Source organism: Crotalus tigris, unplaced genomic scaffold (assembly GCF_016545835.1).
Source record: "Crotalus tigris isolate CLP2741 ecotype Arizona unplaced genomic scaffold, ASM1654583v1 scf7180000023830.6690815, whole genome shotgun sequence".
Taxonomy (NCBI): domain Eukaryota; kingdom Metazoa; phylum Chordata; class Lepidosauria; order Squamata; family Viperidae; genus Crotalus; species Crotalus tigris.
Window position 1 is genome coordinate 1,181,413 of NW_024100214.1, and position 21,405 is coordinate 1,202,817.

The following is a 21,405-nucleotide window of genomic DNA, read 5'->3' on the forward strand; positions in this document are numbered from 1 at the left end:
CTGAAGAGTCACTTGTATGGAATGGTATAGGATCTCCTGCTTGAGCAGGGGGTTGGACTATGTCCAATGTCCCTTCCAACTCTGTTATTCTGTTATTCCTTGTGCCTTTCTTTACACCCATTTCAGTTTGCCTGAATTAATTTTAAAATGTGACATCCAGAACTTAAAGACAGGGTCAGCAGTGCAGAGGATGGAGATGAAAGGACTATCAATCCAAAGGAACCATATCAGTTTCCTCTGAGTAAGAACAGAGTGGCAGATCTTTTGAGGAAGCATCAAAGGAGGATCCCCACAACAGACATCAGGTTACTTTTCTCTTATAGATTTTATAAGAGTCAGGAATACAACTGTTTAAAAAAAAACCTAGACAGCAGCCATCTTCCACTCAACAAATTACTGTCATGTGAAAAAGCATCATTACAAGTTAAATAAGAGTCCTGCGCCTGAAGCAAATGATTTGTCCATTAAGGTGTTCAGCTTGATTTCCAGTCCTAATTTGCAGAAGCAGAACTGTGTGGGGGAAAAAAGATCCCCCTCTATGCAAATGAATCAACTATTCATGCCGGTATACTTTAAAAAAATGAATATGGTATGGGGGGGGGGCTGGAAATGAGAAGCAGATACGGACTTTCTAAAACAGACAAGTCTTAATAACTAAAAAGGTGGATGAAACAGTATTTTTACTATGGTTTTAGAGTGCCCTCTGCTGGCGAATGCAGGATATGTGAAATGCTTTTTTAAAGAGCTTTTAGAGACTTTATTTTATGAGTCGATAGTCTTCTGCTGGAGGCAAAAATAACAATGGGGGGAAACCCATGCTGTGTTAACTATTACACTTATATTACATTGCTCAGGATATGGTGAAGCTCACACATGCTTAGCCCAAAGTAAGGGGAAATAAAAAGAAGCAGAGAGGGGATGGGATATTGGAGATCATGTAGCTGCGCCCTTTATCTTGAGTTCAAACATTTCCAAAACTGCTCAATATTTAACAAGTTTTTTGTAGCTATCTTACTGAGATTCATTTAACCCAGTGAGGTTCCAATGCTGGCTGGGGAATTCTGGGAGTTGAAGTCCATACCTCTGATTTGACCCACCCAACTTTAATTTGCAAAAATAAATCAGCCAGTTGTTACCAGCTTTGGAAAAATAGCAGCCCATGACTACTAATTCCAGTGTCAGTTGTGTAACTTCACATTGCAGTTGTGGTGCAATGCAGGGCTTCTGATCATTTTTTCCAGGGAGGGAAAAATCACCAAAAATGTATTTTAAAGTCTGAAAGGCTTATTATGATTATTATACTATCACTATGATTATTATACTATCACTATGATTATTTCACAGTGGTCTGAAAAACTGAAACTACCACCTCCAATACAGAAACGAAACCTGGTGTTTCTCTCCTACAACTTGATATCACAAGTACAAAGATAAGAAGAAGACCAAATCTGGAATGTCTCAGCAGCTTAACACTTAATGATAACTTGGTGTGGATTTGAATCATCAACTACTGCAGAGCATCAGTTTTGGCTGAAAAGCAGAGGTCCCTGGAGGAGGAACAAATTAAAAGCTAAAAAAAATTGTGAAGCCAGAAAACCTACTAACAAACTAAGAGAAGTTCATTGTTCCCAGTTGTTCCATTCTTTTGACAGTGTCTCTCCGTAGAACAGTGGTTCTCAACCTGTGGGTCGGGACCCCATTTGGGGTCGAACGACCATTTCACGGGGGTCGCCAAACAACACAATCCGCTATTTTTCCCCCCTTTTTCTTAGCTGTGCTACTCCCTTTTATTCTATTGGCTTTTGAAAGCCAATAGAATAGACTCTCTTGAATAGAGTCTAATTCTATTGGCTTTCAAAAGCCAATAGGAATTGTCCAGGCTGTCTCTGCCCTGCTGAGCCCGCCAAAAGTCCCATTCTGCAAACGGTGCTGCACCAGTTGAGTAGTCGTCGACTTACGACTGGTTGAGTAGTCCTCGACTTACGACCGGTTGGGGGTCGCGGCATTAAAAAGGTTGAGAACCACTGCCATAGAAGATAGAACGAAATGGATGGAAGGGACCTTAGAGGTCTTCTAGCCCAACCCCTGCTCAAGGCAGGAGACCTTATACCATCTCAATCAAATGGCTGTCCAGTCTCTTCTTGAAAACCACCAGTGATGGAGCACCCACAACCTGTTCCATTAATTGTTCTCATTGTCAGAAAATTTCTCCTTACTTCTAAGTTGGATCTCTCCTTAACAAGCTTCCACCCATTAATTTTTGTCCTGCCCTCTGATGCTTTGGAGAATAAGTCAATGCCCTCTTCTCTGTGGCAGCCCCTCAAGGACTGGAAAACAGTTATCATGTGCTTGATCCCCTTCAAATGTTGATAATCTCCAACTCTAACAACAGAAATAAAGTGACACAAGAAAAATATATATGGAATTGCTAGCAAATTCAAGGCCCTGGCATACCTTTAGTTCTCTCTGAGGATTCATGTGTCTGGCTAGGTTCTGTTTCCATAAGATATGCAAACCACAGTTCTGATTGGGTCAATTTTGAGGGTGAATACGGCTGTCTGTTTACTTCCAAAATAATGTTTACCAGAAGTTGACTCTTTCCATATCAGATTGTAATTAATTTTAATAAAACGTCTGAGTGAAAATTTCTATCCTTTTCTTTCTTTGCTATGTATTAAACTCAAAATGTCAAACACTTGGGGGAAGGGGGGTGTTGTATTACTCACTTTTTTTTCCTAATAAGCACTGTGGTTGTTTATCCAAACCCAGCATCTCATAGTTTGGAAACCTCAAAGGCTAGTATTTAAACATGCACTTAAGAGTAATTTCAACACTGAGATTAATAACTATCCAAAGCCTGAGTATCGGTATTTTGAAAATAGAGAAAAACGGAGCTATATAACCTAACCAAATCATAAGCACATTTTTTGCAGCACTTACTATGAGATCAGCAGGAAATCAATCACATATAGCGGTAATAAAAGATGATCTGAATCTTAAAAGCTGGAGGTAAATGGAGCATTTAAAAAGAAAAATGCAAGCATAATCAAGTTGGACTTAGTGGTGCAAGATTGGGAATATGCCCTCTCATAACTCCTACAGCATGCTCAGTTGATTTACTTCTTTATTTATGAGCCATACAAGTGAATGTTGTGTCAGCAAAAGCTGGGAGGGAGGGAGGGAGGGAGGGAGGAAGGGAGGAAGGAAGGAAGGAAGGAAGGAAGGAAGGAAGGAAGGAAGGAAGGAAGTAAGGAAGGAAGGAAGGAAGGAAGGAAGGAAGGAAGGAAGGAAGGAAGGAAGGAAGGGCTTTCTTATTTTGTTAAAAATAGATACCCACAGAAAACAGAGAGCACATTTCTCTGACACTACAAAGGCACCATCCAGACATATTGTGATGCAATTCTCAAGATTTTTGGTGAAGACATCTGGAGGGACACGGATTAGAAAGAACTCGAGAAATGGGCTAACTGGGATGAAACTTGGATTATGAAGTCCACAAGTCTTAAGTTGCCAAGGTTGACTCTGCAGGTCTCCAAACAGCCCAGCATGTTGCAGGAACCCAGTCTGTGAAGTACTCACCTAATATCTTCATCCGTAACGATGAAGGCTTTGCAGAGGGGCTGGGATGTGTTTAACCACACAGCGGGGTTTTTTTCCACGGCAGCAGACAGTTGTCCTGTGATGGGAGCAGAACTTGTGTGCAATGCGCTGGCCACAGCCGACAAGAGGGTGTCATCGTTGTTCCCTGGGCCCACTCCTAGACAGGGAATGCAAAGTTGGCTCATTAAAACTCAGCATATTCAGAGGGATGGATTTGCTATCAAAAATGCCAAATAAGATCTCTGTCCCCAAGACAAAACTTAGCAAATCCTGGATTTACAAGCATAATGACACCCAAAATGCCTGTTGCTAAGTGAGTTTTGCCACATTTTGCGACCTTTCTTGTCACAGTTGTTAAGTGAATCACTGCAAGTGTTAAGTTAGTAACAGGGTTGATAAGTGAATCTGGCCTCCCCGTTGACTTTGCTTACCAGAAAGTCACAAAAGGGGATCACGTGACCCTGGAACCCCACAACTGTCATAAATATGAATCCGTTGCCAAGCGTCTGGATTTTGATCATGTGACCACGGGGATGCTGCAATGGTCGTAAGTGTGGAAAATGGTCGTAAGTGCCATTGTAACTTCGAATGGTCACTAAATGAACTGTCATAAATTGAGGACTACCTGTAGTCTGTCAGCATAGTGTTTTTCAAACCTGGCAACTTTTAAGATGTGTGGACTTCAACTCCCAGCATTCCCCAACCAGGATGTGGGAACAGACTTCCTGCACTTTGGTTCATGGATTACCCCTAAATCCATCCATTCAGAGGGCTCCATTAAAACCTCAAAGTTACCTTGAAGGCCTTTGGGAAGCTCCATGGATTTTATGATTTGCTCACTGACATCTGAGGCACTTAAGCCTTGAAGCCTCTTCTCCCAGAAAAGCTAAAAAAGATTTTAAAAAAAACACACATGATTAATGGACACAGTAATTATGTTACTATTTGTGCACATAACCATACAGGTAGCCCTTGATGTACATCCGGGGTCTTCAAACAAGTCATAAAAGGGCCAAGTTTGAAGATCCCAAATGTACAACTACAATAGGAACTAGAAAATCTGTGAAGGGTTGTGATTGATAAGTGAAGCATCATGTGACCACACCTCTTCGCATGATGCTTTTTGCCACAGACGTTAAGCAAATTGGCAGTGGACGTTAAGCGAAACATCACATGACCATGACTTGTAACTTTCCCTGCCGCTTCCCCATTGGCTTTGTCAGAAGCCGGCGGGGACAAATCACAAATAGCAATCATCTGATCGTGGGGATCACACTCCTATTTATTTATCTGAATTGATTCACATCAAACTGATTTTCATCTCACGGCTCTTCTGCAGCCATTACAAGAAGAGACAAAAGCCCCTCTTTCGAAGACACCAAAGTCTACATTCTGGACAGAGTGGACCACTGGTTTGAAAGAGGGGTCAAAGAGACCATCTATGTCAAAACTGAACAGCCCTCTCTCAATAGAGGGGGAAGAGATATGGCATCATCTATCTCCAGTCTACAACACAGTCCTTTCAACAGTTCCAAGAAGTCTCCACATCTATTTGCACTACTCAGGTGACTCTGAGGACACAGATAAACCTCCAAGTGGCCTCAATGACTCTCTAAAACAGTGGTTCTCAACCTTTTTAATGCCGCGACCCCCAACCGGTCGTAACTCGAGGACTACTCAACCGGTCGTAAGTCAACTGGTGCAGCACCGTTTGCAGAATGGGTTTTTTGGCGGGCTCAGCAGGTCAGAGACAGCCTGGACAATTCCTATTGGCTTTTGAAAGCCAATAGAATTAGACTCTATTCAAGAGAGTCTATTCTATTGGCTTTCAAAAGCCAATAGAATAAAAGGGAGTAGCACAGCTAAGGAAAGGGGGGGGGGGGAAATGGCAGACTGCGTTGTTTGGCGACCCCCATGAAATGGTCATTCGACCCCAAATGGGGTCCCAACTCACAGGTTGAGAACCACTGCTCTAAAAGAATGCAAATGACCAGCTGTCTGCAAGGAGTATAAATCCTTCCATTCCCTACCACTCCAGTCAGAATTGAAGAAGTTTCTTGGGTGAGAAGCGAAACGTCTTCAAAGAAAAACAAGGAAGTCCATTTGCCTCGTGAAAAAGCACCTTCGGGACATTAGCACAAGGAGCTACTTTTGTTTATTTTATACACAGAGGTAGCCCTCTGAGAGCAGTTGAGAGCAGAATTCCTAATGCTAAGCAAAGCCATTGTTAAGCAAGTCGTGTCCAATTTTATGACCTTTTTTTGTCATAGTTGTTAAACAAACCACTGCAGTTGTTGAGTGAATTCTGACAGACATTAAGCGAATCTGGCTTCCTTATTAATTTCGCTTCTCAGAAGCCATCTGGAAAGAACAAAAAACTGCTGCAACCATCATAAGTACCTGCCAGTTGCCAAGCTCCCCAATTCTGATCATGTGACCGTAGGGATGCTTGTGATGGTCATAAGTGTGACAACTGGCAATAAGTCAGTTTTTTTCAGTATCATTGTAACTTCGGTTGCTGAACGAACAGTTGCAATTCGAGGACTACCTGGATATAAAAATACTACAAGTTGCTGTCTCGTGCATACATCCACTGAAGGGAGACCTCTATGAATACCACCAAACCATCTAAAATGTTCCTATTTTTCCATGACGTTCCAGGGAAAAAAAAAAACATTAACAATCCTGTTTGCGAAGGCAGAGAAAGAAATCAAAAAAATGCTCAGCCCTGCCATTTATTATTTAAACAATCCTTTTTCACAGACCTACTTTTTTTTTTCTCTATCTGTCATAATTAATCATCCTCTGTGGTTACTTTCCACCGCCTTTGCACACTCAAGCTACCAGGCACCCTTTTAAAGCAGCCTGAAAAACGCAAAGCAAGATGTAATGGGTAAATGCACATTTGCGTTTTACAGGTGGTTTGAAAAACGTAAGCATTAGCAGCCCAGACAGACCGGGCTAAGAATGGAATCGCAACCAATGTGGGAGAGAGAGCATAAAACCTTCAAAAGATCTTTACCGAAACTGCATGGTAAAAATTTCACATTGCCTCAGTGGACATTTCCACTCCCACTAATAGGAGCTTCAAAGGAAGGATCTTAGAACCAAGCATGGGGAAGAAAGGGTTAACCCGCCCAACACACATAAAGAGCACTTCCTTCCTGCTGCAAAATTTGACATTTAGCAGTCACTTCCAGTCAATGCAAATCATCAGGCTAATTACACAAAGATGCACTTAATGCCCTACAGAGCAGGACCCTGGGGTTTAAACTCTGCAACAGGGCTGTCAGATCAATGCTTGATAAGCCAGATGGGGATTGAAGTCCAGTGAGAGATGAAGGTCGGATAAGAATCTGGGTTTAATGCCCTAAAGCAGGGCTGTCTAACCTTAGCAACTTTAAGACTTGTGGACTTCAAGTCCCAGAATTCCCCTGCCAGTCATGGACATCAAGCACTGTGTACTTTCTTTAGAGAATGGAATGAAGGAGAGGAGAAGAGAGGAGAGGAGAGGAGAGGAGAGGAGAGGAGAGGAGAGGAGAGGAGAGGAGAGGAGAGGAGAGGAGAGGAGAGGAGAGGAGGAGATTATAGAATAGGGAATGGAAAGGAAAGGAATGGAATGGAATGGAATGGAATGGAGAGGAGATTATGGAATAGAGAATGGAATAGGGAATGGAATAGGGAATGGAATGGAATGGAAGAGAGGAGATTATGGAATAGAGAATGGAATAGGGAATGGAATAGAGAATGGAATAGGGAATGGAATAGGGAATGTAATGGAATGGAAGAGAGGAGATTATGGAATAGAGAATGCAATAGGGAATGGAACAGGGAATGGAGGAGAGGAGAGGAGAGGAGGAGATTATGGAATAGAGAATGGAATAGGGAATGGAATGGAATGGAGGAGAGGAGAAGAGATTATAGAAAGGGAATTGAATGGAATGGAATAGCATTATTGGCCAAGTGCGATTGGATACACAAGGAATTTGTCTCCAGTGCATAAGCTCTCAGTGTGGTTCTTTAGTTTGGGCTTAACATATTTGTAGGAACATAGGCATAACTCTATAAACCATGCTTAAATAAGCTATCTGCTACATGAATCCAGCCAAAGGGTGATGCAGAGCAAATCTACCCCAGATCATCCACATCAGTGAGTTCTTATCCTTATAACCTGTTGCTTTTCAAAAGTCCTAGCACATTATCTGGGAGCCCTTCCTCCTGCGGTCGATGGTTTCCCAGTGGAACACAGAAAGGACTTTCATTCTGGAATCTTCACAGCCCACTCTTGTTTCTCCTGGTTCAGATATCACTCTAAAGCACAGAATCTCTCTCCACTATGAAGCCAAAATTGAGGCGAAGCACATCCTGACTTGTATGGCATTAAGAACCCTCATCCCTCTGTTGCCTGGATGACGGGCACAACATAACTAAGGATAGTCCAATTTTTGCACCTATTTTTCCCCCCTTATATAGTGCAAAATATTCTTGGCAGGGTAAAGGTTCTAATGATAGCAACGGATCCCGCACGCAAAAGTGTATCTTTGTGCAGCTCATTGTTTTGAAGACCTGCTTTCCTGAATGACAAAAACATTTAACTACAGGTAGTCTTCGACTTACAACCACAATGAAGCCCAAAATTTATGTTGTTAAGTGAGACACTTCAGAGAGTTTTGCCCCGTTTTACAACCTTTCTTGTCTCAGTTGTTCAGTGAATCACTGCAGTTAGGTTGGTAACCTGGTGATTAAGTGAATCTGGCATCCCCATAGACTTTGCTTGTCAGAAGGTTGCAAAAGGGGATCATGTGATCTTGGGAGACTGCAACCGTCATAAATATGAATCTGAATTTTGATCACGTGATTGTGGGGAGGCTACAAAGGCTGTGACTGTGAAAAGCGGCCATAAGTCACTTTTTTCAGTTCTGTTGTAACTCTGAATGGTCACTAAGTGAACCACTGTAAGTCGAGAACTTACTGTACAATCCCTCTATTTGTGCTTAATTACAAGGCAATCGCTACAGCTACACAATTCAAAAAGGTTTGCAAAGGATTTAAAGGATCATACACAAGAAAGATATATTATTGTATGGAGAAGATGGATAGATTATATTCAGAAGAAGTACGGGACTACAAAGTTTCATTTATTTTATGAGTAAATTTTATAGTAAATGTTGTATAAGAGACTTGTTTATGATGATGTAATTTAGGGGGAGTTAAGGGCTAAGTATGATTTTTTTCCTTTTTTCTTTTTTTTATTGTATATTGTTAATTTTGTTATTAATAACCCTGTACTCTGCTCTGGGAAGTGAGGGGGGGCTGAGGGTGGGTGGTTGGGTGAGTGGGTGGGTAAATAGGTAGAATAGGATAATATAGATATGGTAATTTACGAGAGAGGTGCTGCTTGGGCACTTCCCCTACGCTGTATTCCTGTATTTGAGAGGGATGAGAGGGGAGGAAGGTGAAGGGAGGAAGTAGGATGGTAAGAGGAGAAGGGGAGGGGAAGAGAGTAGGAGGGGAGGAGAGAAAGAGGAGGGAAGTAGGGAAGGTATTAGAGAGGGTGGGTGCAGCTTGGGGGGAAGGAGCAAGTGGCACCTATGGTTATGGTCATGGTTATTTTGTAAAGTGAATTTTGTTGTATATGTTGAATAAATGGAAAATAAAAAAAATTATTAAAAAAAAAAGATTTGCAAAGGGAAATCAAAATCTGCAAGACAGCAGGTGCAGCATTATAGCCAGAGTGCTGCCCCTCCTACAAGAGGATGTGCAGTTAGACACAAAAGACAGAGAGATTCATAGGGGATGCCATGCCTGCGGCCTTACAGATTTTGACACACTCTACCCCATCCTGGTCACAAAAGAAAACCTTTGAACTGTATTGTCAAATATGAAACTTTGGCAGCTACGTGCTTCTGCGTTGCAACTGGCCGTTAGATAAAGGGGGTGGGAGGTGTTATTTTCAAGTGGGTAGATGGAAAAATGAAGCTTCTTTGATTCAGCTGCAGACCATAGGAGCCTGAAGCCTTATCAAGTACACCAGAACAGGTGTGGATTTGAAGCAGAGGGTTCCCATAACAAAGTGGACTTGATATGGATTACGTAAGACGATGGGGGTTTGGCTGGGAAAACTATTGCAAATCTATGAACTGTTGTGAGAACCTCAGAGTAAGTTTTACTTCGACATAACCGCACAGTGTATTCAATACACTTTATTTTTTTCGGAAATGGAATTAATCTGGAGTTTTATTTGGATTCTTGAGCTGGATGTTGACATGTATACAAATTCAGCACCTTTCAATGAGTAATCCTCAACTTACCATATTTTAATGACCATTTTAGTGACCAATACGGCACTGAAAAAAGTGACCACCAGTCCTCACATCCAAAACTACAAGCATCCCCCCAGTCACATGGTCAAAATTCAGGCACTTGGCAACCGGCATGTATTTACAATGGTTGCAGTGTCCTGGGATCATGTGATCACCATTTCCCAGCCAGCTTCCAACAAGCAAGGTCAATGGGGGAAGCAGGATTTGCTTAACAATTTCATGGTTCACTTAACAATTGCAGTGATTTGCTTAACAACCATGCCAAAAAAAAAAAAGGTTGAAAAAATCTGGTAGAATTTGCTTGACAACTGCCTTGTTTATGGATGGAAACTCTGGTCCCAACTGCAGTTATAAGTCAAGGACCACCTGCGTTGTTCATTAAAGTAGCTTCCTTTTTCAGCTAACTACAGAAGCCTGGAAAAAAATGTTGTGGCTGCATTAATGGAATTGATTCCACAGTGCTTAAAACAGCTACACCAGTGGTGGCAAACCTATGGCACGGGTGCCAGAGGGGGCACTCAGAGCCCTCTCTGTGGGCTCATACGCCATCGCCCCAGTCCTAGGCCTTCAGCTGGGTTTTATAAAACCTTTTCGCTTTAGGCCTCTGCTGCCGTGTGCAAAAAAAAAAAAAAAATTCAATCAATCAGTCAATTTCAACTTCTCGTGGGGAAAAAAAAGATCTCGCAAAGTTGGAATTTATTGATTGAACTTTTTAGTCCCATCCAGTCTGCCGTTACCACTGCAGCCACACCCACCCAATGGGCCACACCCACCCGGCACCTGATGATGCATAAGTGGGTTTTGGGTTGCAGTTTGGGCACTCAGTCTTTAAAAGGTTCATCATCACTGAGCTACATGTTTTTTTTTTCTAAGTTTGCTCAGAAGCCAGAAAAACAATAACCAAACTATAAGGAACAGCCAAAGCTCTATATTCCCACAAGAGCTGGTGCCCTTCTTCCAAATTGTTTTGAACTATATACAGCCCTAGTAATTATGCAGCCTACATTAATTGCTCATTAGGAAAAGGACAATAGATTTCTAATCACATTGCATTTAGCCGAAGCAGGAACACTAGTATTTTTATTTGCCATTTGCATGATTACTGAAAGGACTTTATAAAATGCTCTCATTTGTTAGTTATAAATCAATTTAGGATACAATTATGTCAAATGTTATGTGATCCCCAAAGGGCACGCCTGGATTGATAATGTGACGGATGAGATTTGTATGTTAATGTAATTGCTTGGCTGCAATGGTCCCTGTGCAAATCATTAATACTTCATTGTCCAATTAACATCAATTTTAAGTCAATCATGATAGAAACCGCTTGGGTCACGCAGCTTCATTCACTATTTACCCATTTAGGACAACTTAATTATTTTGTTGCTGCATTCCTTTGTCTTAAAGTTCAATTGTTTGCTATTTCAAAAAATGGTACCAGCTGGAAGAGAAAAAACAAATGAGTTGTGTTGATGCACAAGTTAGTTTTTGTAGCAAGATGAATGGCTATGTAGTGGGAATGCCTGAAGTGACCTTATAATAGGTTGAATTGTTGGTTCACAGAGGTTGGTATCTTATAAAAGATAGCATGGGAGATTCTGGCTGAATGCTGAAGTATATATCCTTCCGGTAGTCATTAAGAAGTAATAAAATAATTGAGGGTAGAAGTAGCTCTCCAACTCTTATGAGAAGCCAGACAGGAATTACAAAAAAATACCTTCATTTGGATCCCAGCATTGGGAGCTAACAGGATGGGTTTCCTATTCCTGTGATGTCATCTTGCCTGCCACCAGTTTTCTTTGGTCCTCTTGCCAACCTGGCTCTTTCCAAATCTACTGGACTTTCATTCTCATTACTAGCCAACACACATTAATGAATTAATGAATCAATCAATCAAATATTTGAAGGCGTACACATGATCAGGGGACTGGAGGCTAAAACATATAAGGAACAGTTGCTGGAAGTGGGTATGTCTAGTCTAATGAAGAGAAGGTTGAGGGGGGACATGATAGCAGCCTTCCAATATCTCAGGGGCTGCCCCAAAGAAGAGGGAGTCAAGCTATTCTCCAAAGCGCCTGAAGGCAGGACAAGAAGCAACGGATGGAAACTCATCAAGGAGAGAAGCAACCTAGAACTAAGGAGAAACTTCCTGACAGTTAGAACAATTAACCAGTGAAACAACTTGCCTCCAGAAGCGGTGAATGTTCCAATAGTGGAAGTTTTTAAGAAGAGACTGGACAGCCATTTGTTTGAAATGGTATAGGGTTTCCTGTATGAGCAGGGGGTTGGACTAGACGACCTCCAAGGTCCCTTCCAACTTTATTATTATTATTACTATTATTATTATTATTATTATTATTACTACTACTACTACTACGATTATTATTACTACTACTACATCTGGAGGACAATAGGTTGAGAAGAAATATGTCACACAATCTTTCCCATTTGGTCTTTACTGGAGATATGGTGTGAAAAAAAAGACTCTTAGACTTTCAGCAGACAAAGCATGTGGTCTGCAAAGGAACTATTTAAACCATCTCTCACAGAAATTATGGGAGGTGGAAAAATCTGTCATGCTGCAAGGAGGGAAACTTTGGAGCACATGCCCAGAATCAGGAAGGACAATGAACATGTTTTTCATCCCAGAGGCAAAGAAACTGGGGCTACAACTTTGCTCTTAAAAGGCAGAGCATCTAAAGTCCTGGGGCTGTTGGGAGACTTCAGCGAAGCCTAACCTAACCTGTAGCATTCCCTATCTATACTTTCTTCTCCATCTTTCTACCACCACACTCACAGATAGTCCTCAACTTATGACCACTATTGGGATCAGAACCACCAGGGTGGTTGTTAAGTGAATCATGCCCAATTGTACTATTTTTTTGCCACATTTGTTAAGTGAATCACTGCATTTGTTAAGGGAATCATACGGTCATTAAGCAAATCCGGTTTCCTACATTTATTTTGCCTGTTGGGAAGATTTGCAAATGGCAATCAGAATACAAAATAACAGAGTTGAAGGAGACCTTGGAGGTCTTTTAGTTCAGCGGACCCCACCCTTTTGGCACCAGGGACCGGTTCTGTGGAGAGAGGTTTTTCCGGGGACCAAGGGGGACGTGGTTTTGTGTGCTGTCTGCATTCCGTGGATGGAGTTTTGCTTGTTTGTGCGACCCAGTTTCTGGCATGCTGTGGACCAGTGCCGGTCCACGGAGCGGAAGGTCAGGGACCCCTGTTCTAGCTCAGTTCCTCAGGCAGAAGACCCTATACCAGAGGTCCTCAACCTTGGCTCTGAGGACACAGATAAACCTCCAGGTGGCCTGGATGACAGAGAATCTCCATAGATGTTGTCCAACTTACTTCACTCCTGATTTTTTGTAAAGAAACTTTTCCCAAACTGGGTACCTTCCAGATGTGGGGAATTCAACTCTTAAAATCCTAAACAACAGCCCTGCTAGACAGGAAATTCTGGAGCTGCAGTCCTACGATGGGAAGATACCACTGGCACACACTGGCATCACTCCACTATCACACCTCATCTTTTCCCTGTAGAGGTGGGCCAATCTCTTTTCCATTTGCGGCATCACACACCCCTTTCCTCGAAAACTATCCTCACAAAAAGGATTTTTTTCCCACCACCCCATTTTCACCATCTCTGTCCTGTTACTGCAGTATTGACTTCAACAATATCAGATTTTTTTGCCTCCTTTGCTAACAAACAACTATCAAAAGGACATCCTGCAAAATTAAGAGCTGTTTGATAATGCTGCCCACTGCTTCTCTGAAGAAGAAATGCTATAGTTAAAAATGAACAGATTGGGTTGAACTGACATTCAGCTGCCTACTCTTGATTATAGAATTCATGTTTATGCTGTTCTATTCAAGCTGTATTTAAAAGCAATCATTTTCTTTCTGCAGTTTTAAACACAGGCTTTCCCAAGTGGGCTGGAGTGCTTTCAGATCTCAAGAGGATAAACAGACTAGTTCTAAAGATGTTTTGCATTCCTCTCCTGCTGGTTATCCTCAGAAAAGAGTAGAGCACAAAAGGAAATAAAGAGTTTTCAAATGCCCAGCATGTGCAAATTCAGGGATATCTTTTTATCCTGGTAACAGATTGCTGAGGGATATAATTCTAAATAACTAGGAATCGGCTGAAAATCAAACAACCTCATAGCTAATGTTGGCTGGAAAAATAATGTCCATGTCTCAAAGGTGTCTAATATAGTATTTGCTGATTTGGAAGACTTTGGATATCAACACTTTAAAAATGGACTTTAAAACTTCCTGGCTCTCAGATGACCCACTATCCCTCATGTCCATTCACAAAGACTCAGAAGGACACACATTTAATCTAACCGAGACCACAGTTATAGCTCAGATCAAGGACAGAAAGAGAATATCTTGAAGCTTGGTTTTCTATCAATAATTCAATAAACAGACACATTAACATCGACCTGGTCTACCAACCACTGAGAGTGAAAAAACTACTCGAACCGCAATCCCAAAGGTAGCATTTAAAAATGAACAAACAGGCACCCCACCATGCAGCAACGGAAATCATAACCCTTCACAAGAAATCAGACCACACCTCGGTAACAATAGCTAGCCAACCAAACAATCCAAAACCAGACCATGACTCAGAAGCATCCAAACAAACAACACTAACGCTAATTTGCATTACACAGACGGTACTTAACATCAAAGGTTGCAGCCCAGCAACAACAAACAGCCTGAAATCAGACCATGGCTCAGAAATATTTGAACAAATAACACTCATACCAATTTGCATCACATAAAAAGGTATTTAAAGGCCAGTGCTCTGACAGACGAGCACAATTCAAAGCGCACTGATGACGTCCCTTCGAATGGTGATGAAACATTTGCAACCAAATTGCCAAGCTTGGAGCTCAAAGCAACAGCGCAACTACCAACCTGAGCTACTAATATTCAAACACATTTCAACTTTAAAGCTTCTCCAGAAGCTTCCACAAATCGTAATTCTGATGTATAGAAGAGGTGGGGGGAGGGGGATTTGTTGAATTCATTGTCAAGTATTAGCTAAGATAAAATCTCATTGGAGTCAGACTCAAGGTTTACACCTGCATGGAAACTCCATGCCACAGTATGGAGATGGTTGGCCTTTTTTTTTCTTGAAATGTTTCATTATTTTTTGCCTGGGATATAGGTAATCCTCATTTAAAGACGACAATTGGGGCTGGCAACTAGGTCATTAAGTGAAGTAACAGCTAACTGAAATGGCAACAGTGCTCATGATCTTACTTAAGCATTCCTTCACTTTAGAGACCTGTGAAAGTCATAAAGGTGAACATTGGTTATAATGCTATGTTTTCATCACTGTCGTAACTGTGAATGGTGAATGGAAGGAAGTCACTAACTGAGGTCTACTCGTACTTCTTACTGATTCAGATAGTAACCAGGTCCAATTCTGTGTAACTTTTCAAGTTCAGGTAGGCTTAATTAATTCAATTTCATCTGATAATTTACATCCAAACTAGCTTTTTTTTTTTTCTCCAAGCCTATTATTTGTTTAAATAGTCCAAGGCAGGTTAGTGCAGTCAAAAGCCAATTGCAGTTTCTGGCTTTCTACCCCATGGACTCATAGCGTGGTTAGAAAGACTGCTGTTATTTTTTTTAAAAACTTAAGCATCTTATTTCCTTTAATCTCAATAAAGTTTACTGAATTGCATTCTAAATGGCTTGCAACCGCAAAAAAAAAAAAAAAAAAAAAAAATCCAGGGAAAATTATATCACCCCCTTCCTACTTAGGTTAGCTGTAAATCAATTTTTATCAAAACCGCTATAACCATAAATGAATGCTCGGGATTCTGTTGGCCGTGTGCTGTTGGGTGGTAAAACAGGAAGATGTGTTAATCCAAGTGGTACACATTCATTTGAAAGAATAAATTAAATTTGATGACTGCTTTCAAGAAATGGTCTGAGATCGATTAATTAATTAAAATGGAATTAAAAGATAGTTGAAGCAGAATCTTGGGTGACCAGATGCAAAGAAAATGAAGACCCCCCCTGGAGTTTTTGCAGCCCTGGGCACATCCATCAGGAAATCAGAAGCTCTTGTCCTCATTCCCACCTGCCAATCCCAGATGGGAACACATGAAGAGGAACCAAACTGCATCTCAGTGTGTGCAGGATGTCAATTAACTGAAATCATTTGACTACAATCTGGATGGGAAATGAGTTGCCTTATCCTTTTGTACAATGTACATCCCAATAAATATTTCTAAGTTTGCATTACCGTATGCAAAAGTTATGCACACTGAGATGAAGACATATGGCCTACATCTTTTAAGTACTCAGTAAAGCTTCTTGGAAGGCATTTTCATACTGAACAAAGCTGCCTCATTTCAAAAAAGTATAATTTGAATAATATTGAATATCCAGCCCTCAAGGCTTAGTTCAGGCTTAGCTCTGCTGTGGAAGAACTTCGGGAGAAGAATGGATATTTAAACCAGGCCCTTTCACTCTTCAGAATATTCTTATAATTCAAGGGAGAGCTGTTTAACCTGAACGATGCTTCCTTTTGAACATTTTTGTCCAACTCGTGGCTCCCAGTTCAATGTTCTCTTCATAAACTGGTTTGAAAAGCTACGGCACGCTTCCCAAATGCACCGGCAGCTATAGCTACAGTAATAATGCCTTTATAATTCTAGAACACGTAAAAAATCCATCCTGAATCCTGGTGCGGAGCAATACTTAGACATAAAACAGAAAGGTAGGCATTTACTACACGGAATGACTTCCAGAGAGTCTGTATCATTTTTTTCTTTTAATCATTTATTTCACTTGGCTGCTAAACCAATTTAAACTCTTTACAGGGTTAGTAAAGAGTGAGATGAAATGATATAGAAGTTTATGCCAAGTGGTCTTCTTTTGTGGGTGGAGTAGTCTTCAACACATCTTAATGAATCTATTACAACAGACCTTGCATTTAAGGGCATCAATAAGCCATCCAAACATTTGTCTAGTTGGCTGCACTGACGATAAGAGCTTGTTTTCCAGACTATCATATGAAATTCTTCCAAATGGAAAATTACAGGTACTCTGACATCCAACATTTGGAGATCCAAGGTTGAGAAGCATAGCTTGAACCAGTCCCACATCTGGTTGGCCTCAAAACCACAACAACCTGAATCTCGGGCGGGGGGGGATGTCTATCAACCAACTGGATTCCTCTTGCAGCTCAAAATTACTCTTCATCATATTAAGTTGGAAGAAACCAAATGAATTTTTCAGCAGAATAGCCAATGAGGAGAAGAAGAAGAAAACAAGACTCTAGAAAGAGTACAGAGAAGAGCAACAAAGATGATTAAAGGCCTGGAGGCTAAAACATATAAGGAATGGTTGCTGGAATTGGGTATGTCTAGTTTAATGAAGAGAAGGACGAGGGGGGACATGATAGCAGAGTTCCAATATCTCAGGGGCTGCCACAAAGAAAAGGGAATCAAACTATTCTCCAAAGCACCAGAAGGCAGGACAAGAAGCAACGGATGGAAACTCATCAAGGAGAGAAGCAACCTAGAACTAAGGAGAAACTTCCTGACAGTTAGAACAATTAACCAGTGGAACAACCTGCCTCCAGAAGCAGTGAATGCTCCAACACTGGAAGTTTTTAAGAAGAGATAGGACAGCCATTTGTTTGAAATGGTATAGGGTTTCCTGTATGAGCAGGGGGTTGGACTAGACGACCTCCAAGGTCCCTTCCAACTTTATTATTATTATTATTATTATTATTATTATTATTATTATTATTATTATTATTATTATTGTTGTTGTTATTATTATTATTATTATTATTATCAAATTTGTCAATTTGATAATAATATTATTATTATTATTATTATTACTATTACTATTATTATTACTATTATTATTATTACTATTATTATTATTATTATTAAGCATGCCATAATTCAATTCCATAAGGATACACACACTACTTTGTGTAGTAAGATAAATCACTGAAGGTCCAAGCTTCATCCCTTATTGCAACCACAGTTCATTCTTGGCAAGAATGTAAAAGATGAGCTGAATCCAAATAGGACAGGTATCTCCTTGGGATTCCTCCCAATGTATTAGCCAGCATTTTCAATCTGGGAACCTTCAGCTAACCTGTCTCTTTCATTGTTTCCCTGATAGCATGAAAAACACCCTATTGGGGAAGAATATTTGAGATTCTAATGTGGGACAATTCTAAGAACTTCTGCATGAAAATGAAGCAAACCTATTTTATAATGGCCTAGTCATCCAAAGAACTCAAGCCAACACTTCTGATACTACAGAAATAATCACCTAAGAAAAGTAATTGATTGTTTCACCCAACCTTAATAAATTTAAAAATATGGAATGTTATTCTGAAAAAAGTTACAAGTAGTCCTCTACTTGCAATACTTCATTTAGTGAATGTTTGAAGTTACAACGGTGCTGAAAAAAGTGACTTATGGCCAGTTTTCACAAATGACCGTTGGAGCATTCCCACAGTCATGTGATTTATATTTGGATGCTTGACAACTGGTTCATATTTATGACGATTGTAGAGTCCTGGGATCATGTGATCGCTTTTTGCAACCTTCTGACAAACAAAGTCAATGGGGAACATTCGCATGGCAGCCATTTTACTAATTTAACAACTGCAGGGATTCACTTCAGAATTGTGGCAAGAAAAGTCCTAAAATGGGGCAAAACTCACTTAACAAATTTCTCACTTAAGAACAGTAATTTTGTGCTCCATTGTGGTCGTACGTCAAGGACTACCTGTATTTGATCCGACCTTAGAGATTTAGAAACAACACAGGAAGATAGTTCTGGAAGGTGCCGTCTCCCTGTCAAATTTCGAAGCACAGTTTTGCTGGTGCAACAAATATTGCTTCTCAGCTTACCAACAAACTTGGGGGGGGGAGAGCGTTTTGGAATGCAGACTTCAAAGATTAAGAAGCCATACACCAAACCTAGAGATGCTTTCTCATAACAATATTTTTTCACTTGATGGGCAGCATGACCTGACCCAGAGAGAGAAGGGAGAATTCAATGCTTTTACTATACAGGTTTGGGGGAGGAGGTCTTGCCAGAGTGGGTTTTGCTTTCATTAGTGCCAAAGTGATGGACTTAATAAAGTTTTACATTATGATAAATTTTCAACATTAATCTTCTAGAACACATCAAGAAAAGGAAGTCTATCAGCACCCAACTCACGTTACCTGTCTAGGCTGTTCAATCACTCGTTGTGGATCAGACTTCACTTTATTGTTAGGATGATTGGTAACTTTGGTTACAGGCTGCTTAAAAATAGAAGCTGTTTGTCTGATTGGCAACGTCGTATTTAAATCTGGTTTACCCTGTATTGTAGAGGAAGGAGAGAAAAAAAATTACGTATTACCTTAGGTTGATATACCAGCCAGGTCGATATGAAAAGTCAATATTTGATCAAAATAATAAGATCCTGAACATGAAAATAATAATAATAATAATAATAGTAGTAGTAGTAGTAGTAGTAGTAGTAGTAGTAGTAGTAATAATAATAATAGTAATAAAGTTGGAAGGGACCTTGGAGGTCATCTAGTCCAACCCCCTGCTCAGGCAGGAAACCCTATATCATTTCGGACAAATGGCTGTCCAGTCTCTTCTTAAAAACTTCCAGTGTTGGGGCATTCACCTCTCCTAGAGGCAGGTTGTTCCACTGGTTAATTGTTCTAACTGTCAGGAAGTTTCTCCTTAGTTCTAGGTTGCTTCTCTCCTTGATTAGGTTCCATCCGTTGCTTCTTGTCCTGCCTTCAGGTGCTTTGGAAAATAGCTTGACCCCCTCATCTTTGTGGCAGCCCCTGAGATATTGGAAGACTGCTATCCTGTCATCACTCGTCATTTTTTTCAGTTAGGAACAACTTTTTTTTTCTTCCATTCAATCATGTCCACATTGTCAGAAACTGCTTAGACAAATCTCTGCAGTTTTCTTAGCAAGTTTTCAGAAATGGTTTGCCATTGCCTCCTTCCTATGGTGAGAGAAAGTGACTGAGCCTCACAGTCTCCCAGTTTTTAACTTGATGCTTAACCACTACACAAACTGGCTCTTAAGGAACATGTACTGGTTTCAAATTATTTCCCATATGGTATTTCAGTCTTAAACCTACTTATTTTACCCCTCTCAAATACTGCTTTAAAATCTGCACACTCCTATCACTGATCAAGGTCAACGCAAAGTTATCAAGGGGATTGTTAAAAACAGTAAATAGATGATTCTTTCCCTTTTTTGATTTCTAAGATTTTGCAATGAACATATTTATAAAGCATGCTTGCAAGCAAACCTTATTTTGACTGAGCGAATCATTCCTTAATTTCTGTTTGTTCTTCTGCAATTTACTTGGCATCATCTTCCCTGTCCTGAAGTCGAAACTGCTGAGGTCAACCGTGTTCCCCAAGTATCTGGCCAACTGGGGTTTGCTTCGGAACTTCTTCCCGCTTGGACTGCAAATTTATAGAAGAAAAGAAGAAAATGGTTTATTATTCAAGGGAAGGACTCCTTTTCAGACCACTAAATAAACGGGAAAAGGGAATCACAAGCAACGTTCAAGGTTCTGTTCAAGTGTTGACACAGATAATTTGGGGCTAGGCTAGGGATGAGCAACTGTGGCCCCTTTGTGGCCTGTGGACTTCAACTCTCAGAATTCCTGAGCCAGCCATGGTGGCTGGGGCCATCCAACCTTTTGAATGTTCTTGATCCTGCACTGCATATTTGCACATGTTTCTTATTCTCTTATGTAATGGCCCTTTTTTTATAGTGAACAAACTGTTGAGTTAGACCAGGAGAAATTCAGGGTCAATTCTTACTTCTGCTTAACTAAGGACTTTAGCCAATGGGTTCCAGAAAACCACATGTCTCCATCTAAACTAACAGTTCAGATACATATATCTTCGTATATTCATAAATCAACAAGGTCTCCTTTACTCATGTTTCTACATCACTCACTTTCTTTTTACTCAGTTATGGTGTACTTAAAGGTAGGAACTTCAAGTGGGAACTGATATCTCAAAAACTCAGTTGGGGCAAGAACAATTCAACCTGGCACCACTCCTCAAAACCTCTGCATCACATATAAAGCATCTACCTATTTATTAAACCAATTGATATGACCACCCAACTCTACCAAAAGGAATTCTGACTCACCATATACATTTGTTAAATAAATAAACACTTTATGGCAGTGGTTCTCAACCTTTTTAATGCCGCGACCCCCAACCGGTCGTAAGTCGAGGACTACTCAACCGGTCGTAAGTTGAGGACTACTCAACCGGTCGTAAGTTGAGGACTACTCAACTGGTGCAGCACCGTTTGCAGAATGGGACTTTTGGCGGGCTCAGCAGGGCAGAGACAGCCTGACAATTCCTATTCAAAAGCCAATAGAATAAAAGGGAGTAGCACAGCTAAGGAAAAGGGGGAAAAAAATGGCGGACTGCG

General features: G+C 40.7%; 1 protein-coding gene across 1 annotated transcript in view; it reads right to left on the reverse strand.

Annotated features, from left to right (window-relative positions):
* MBD2 (methyl-CpG binding domain protein 2) overlaps positions 1 to 21,405 on the reverse strand; it is a 51,128-nt gene that overhangs the window by 8,105 nt on the left and 21,618 nt on the right. Inside the window, exons 2-5 of the mRNA XM_039322016.1 lie at positions 20,255 to 20,414; positions 19,154 to 19,291; positions 4,396 to 4,486; positions 3,580 to 3,757 (exon numbers count right to left, since the gene is read on the reverse strand). Coding sequence (XP_039177950.1) covers positions 3,580 to 3,757; positions 4,396 to 4,486; positions 19,154 to 19,291; positions 20,255 to 20,414 — 567 coding nt within the window. The remainder of the gene's footprint in view (positions 1 to 3,579; positions 3,758 to 4,395; positions 4,487 to 19,153; positions 19,292 to 20,254; positions 20,415 to 21,405) is intronic.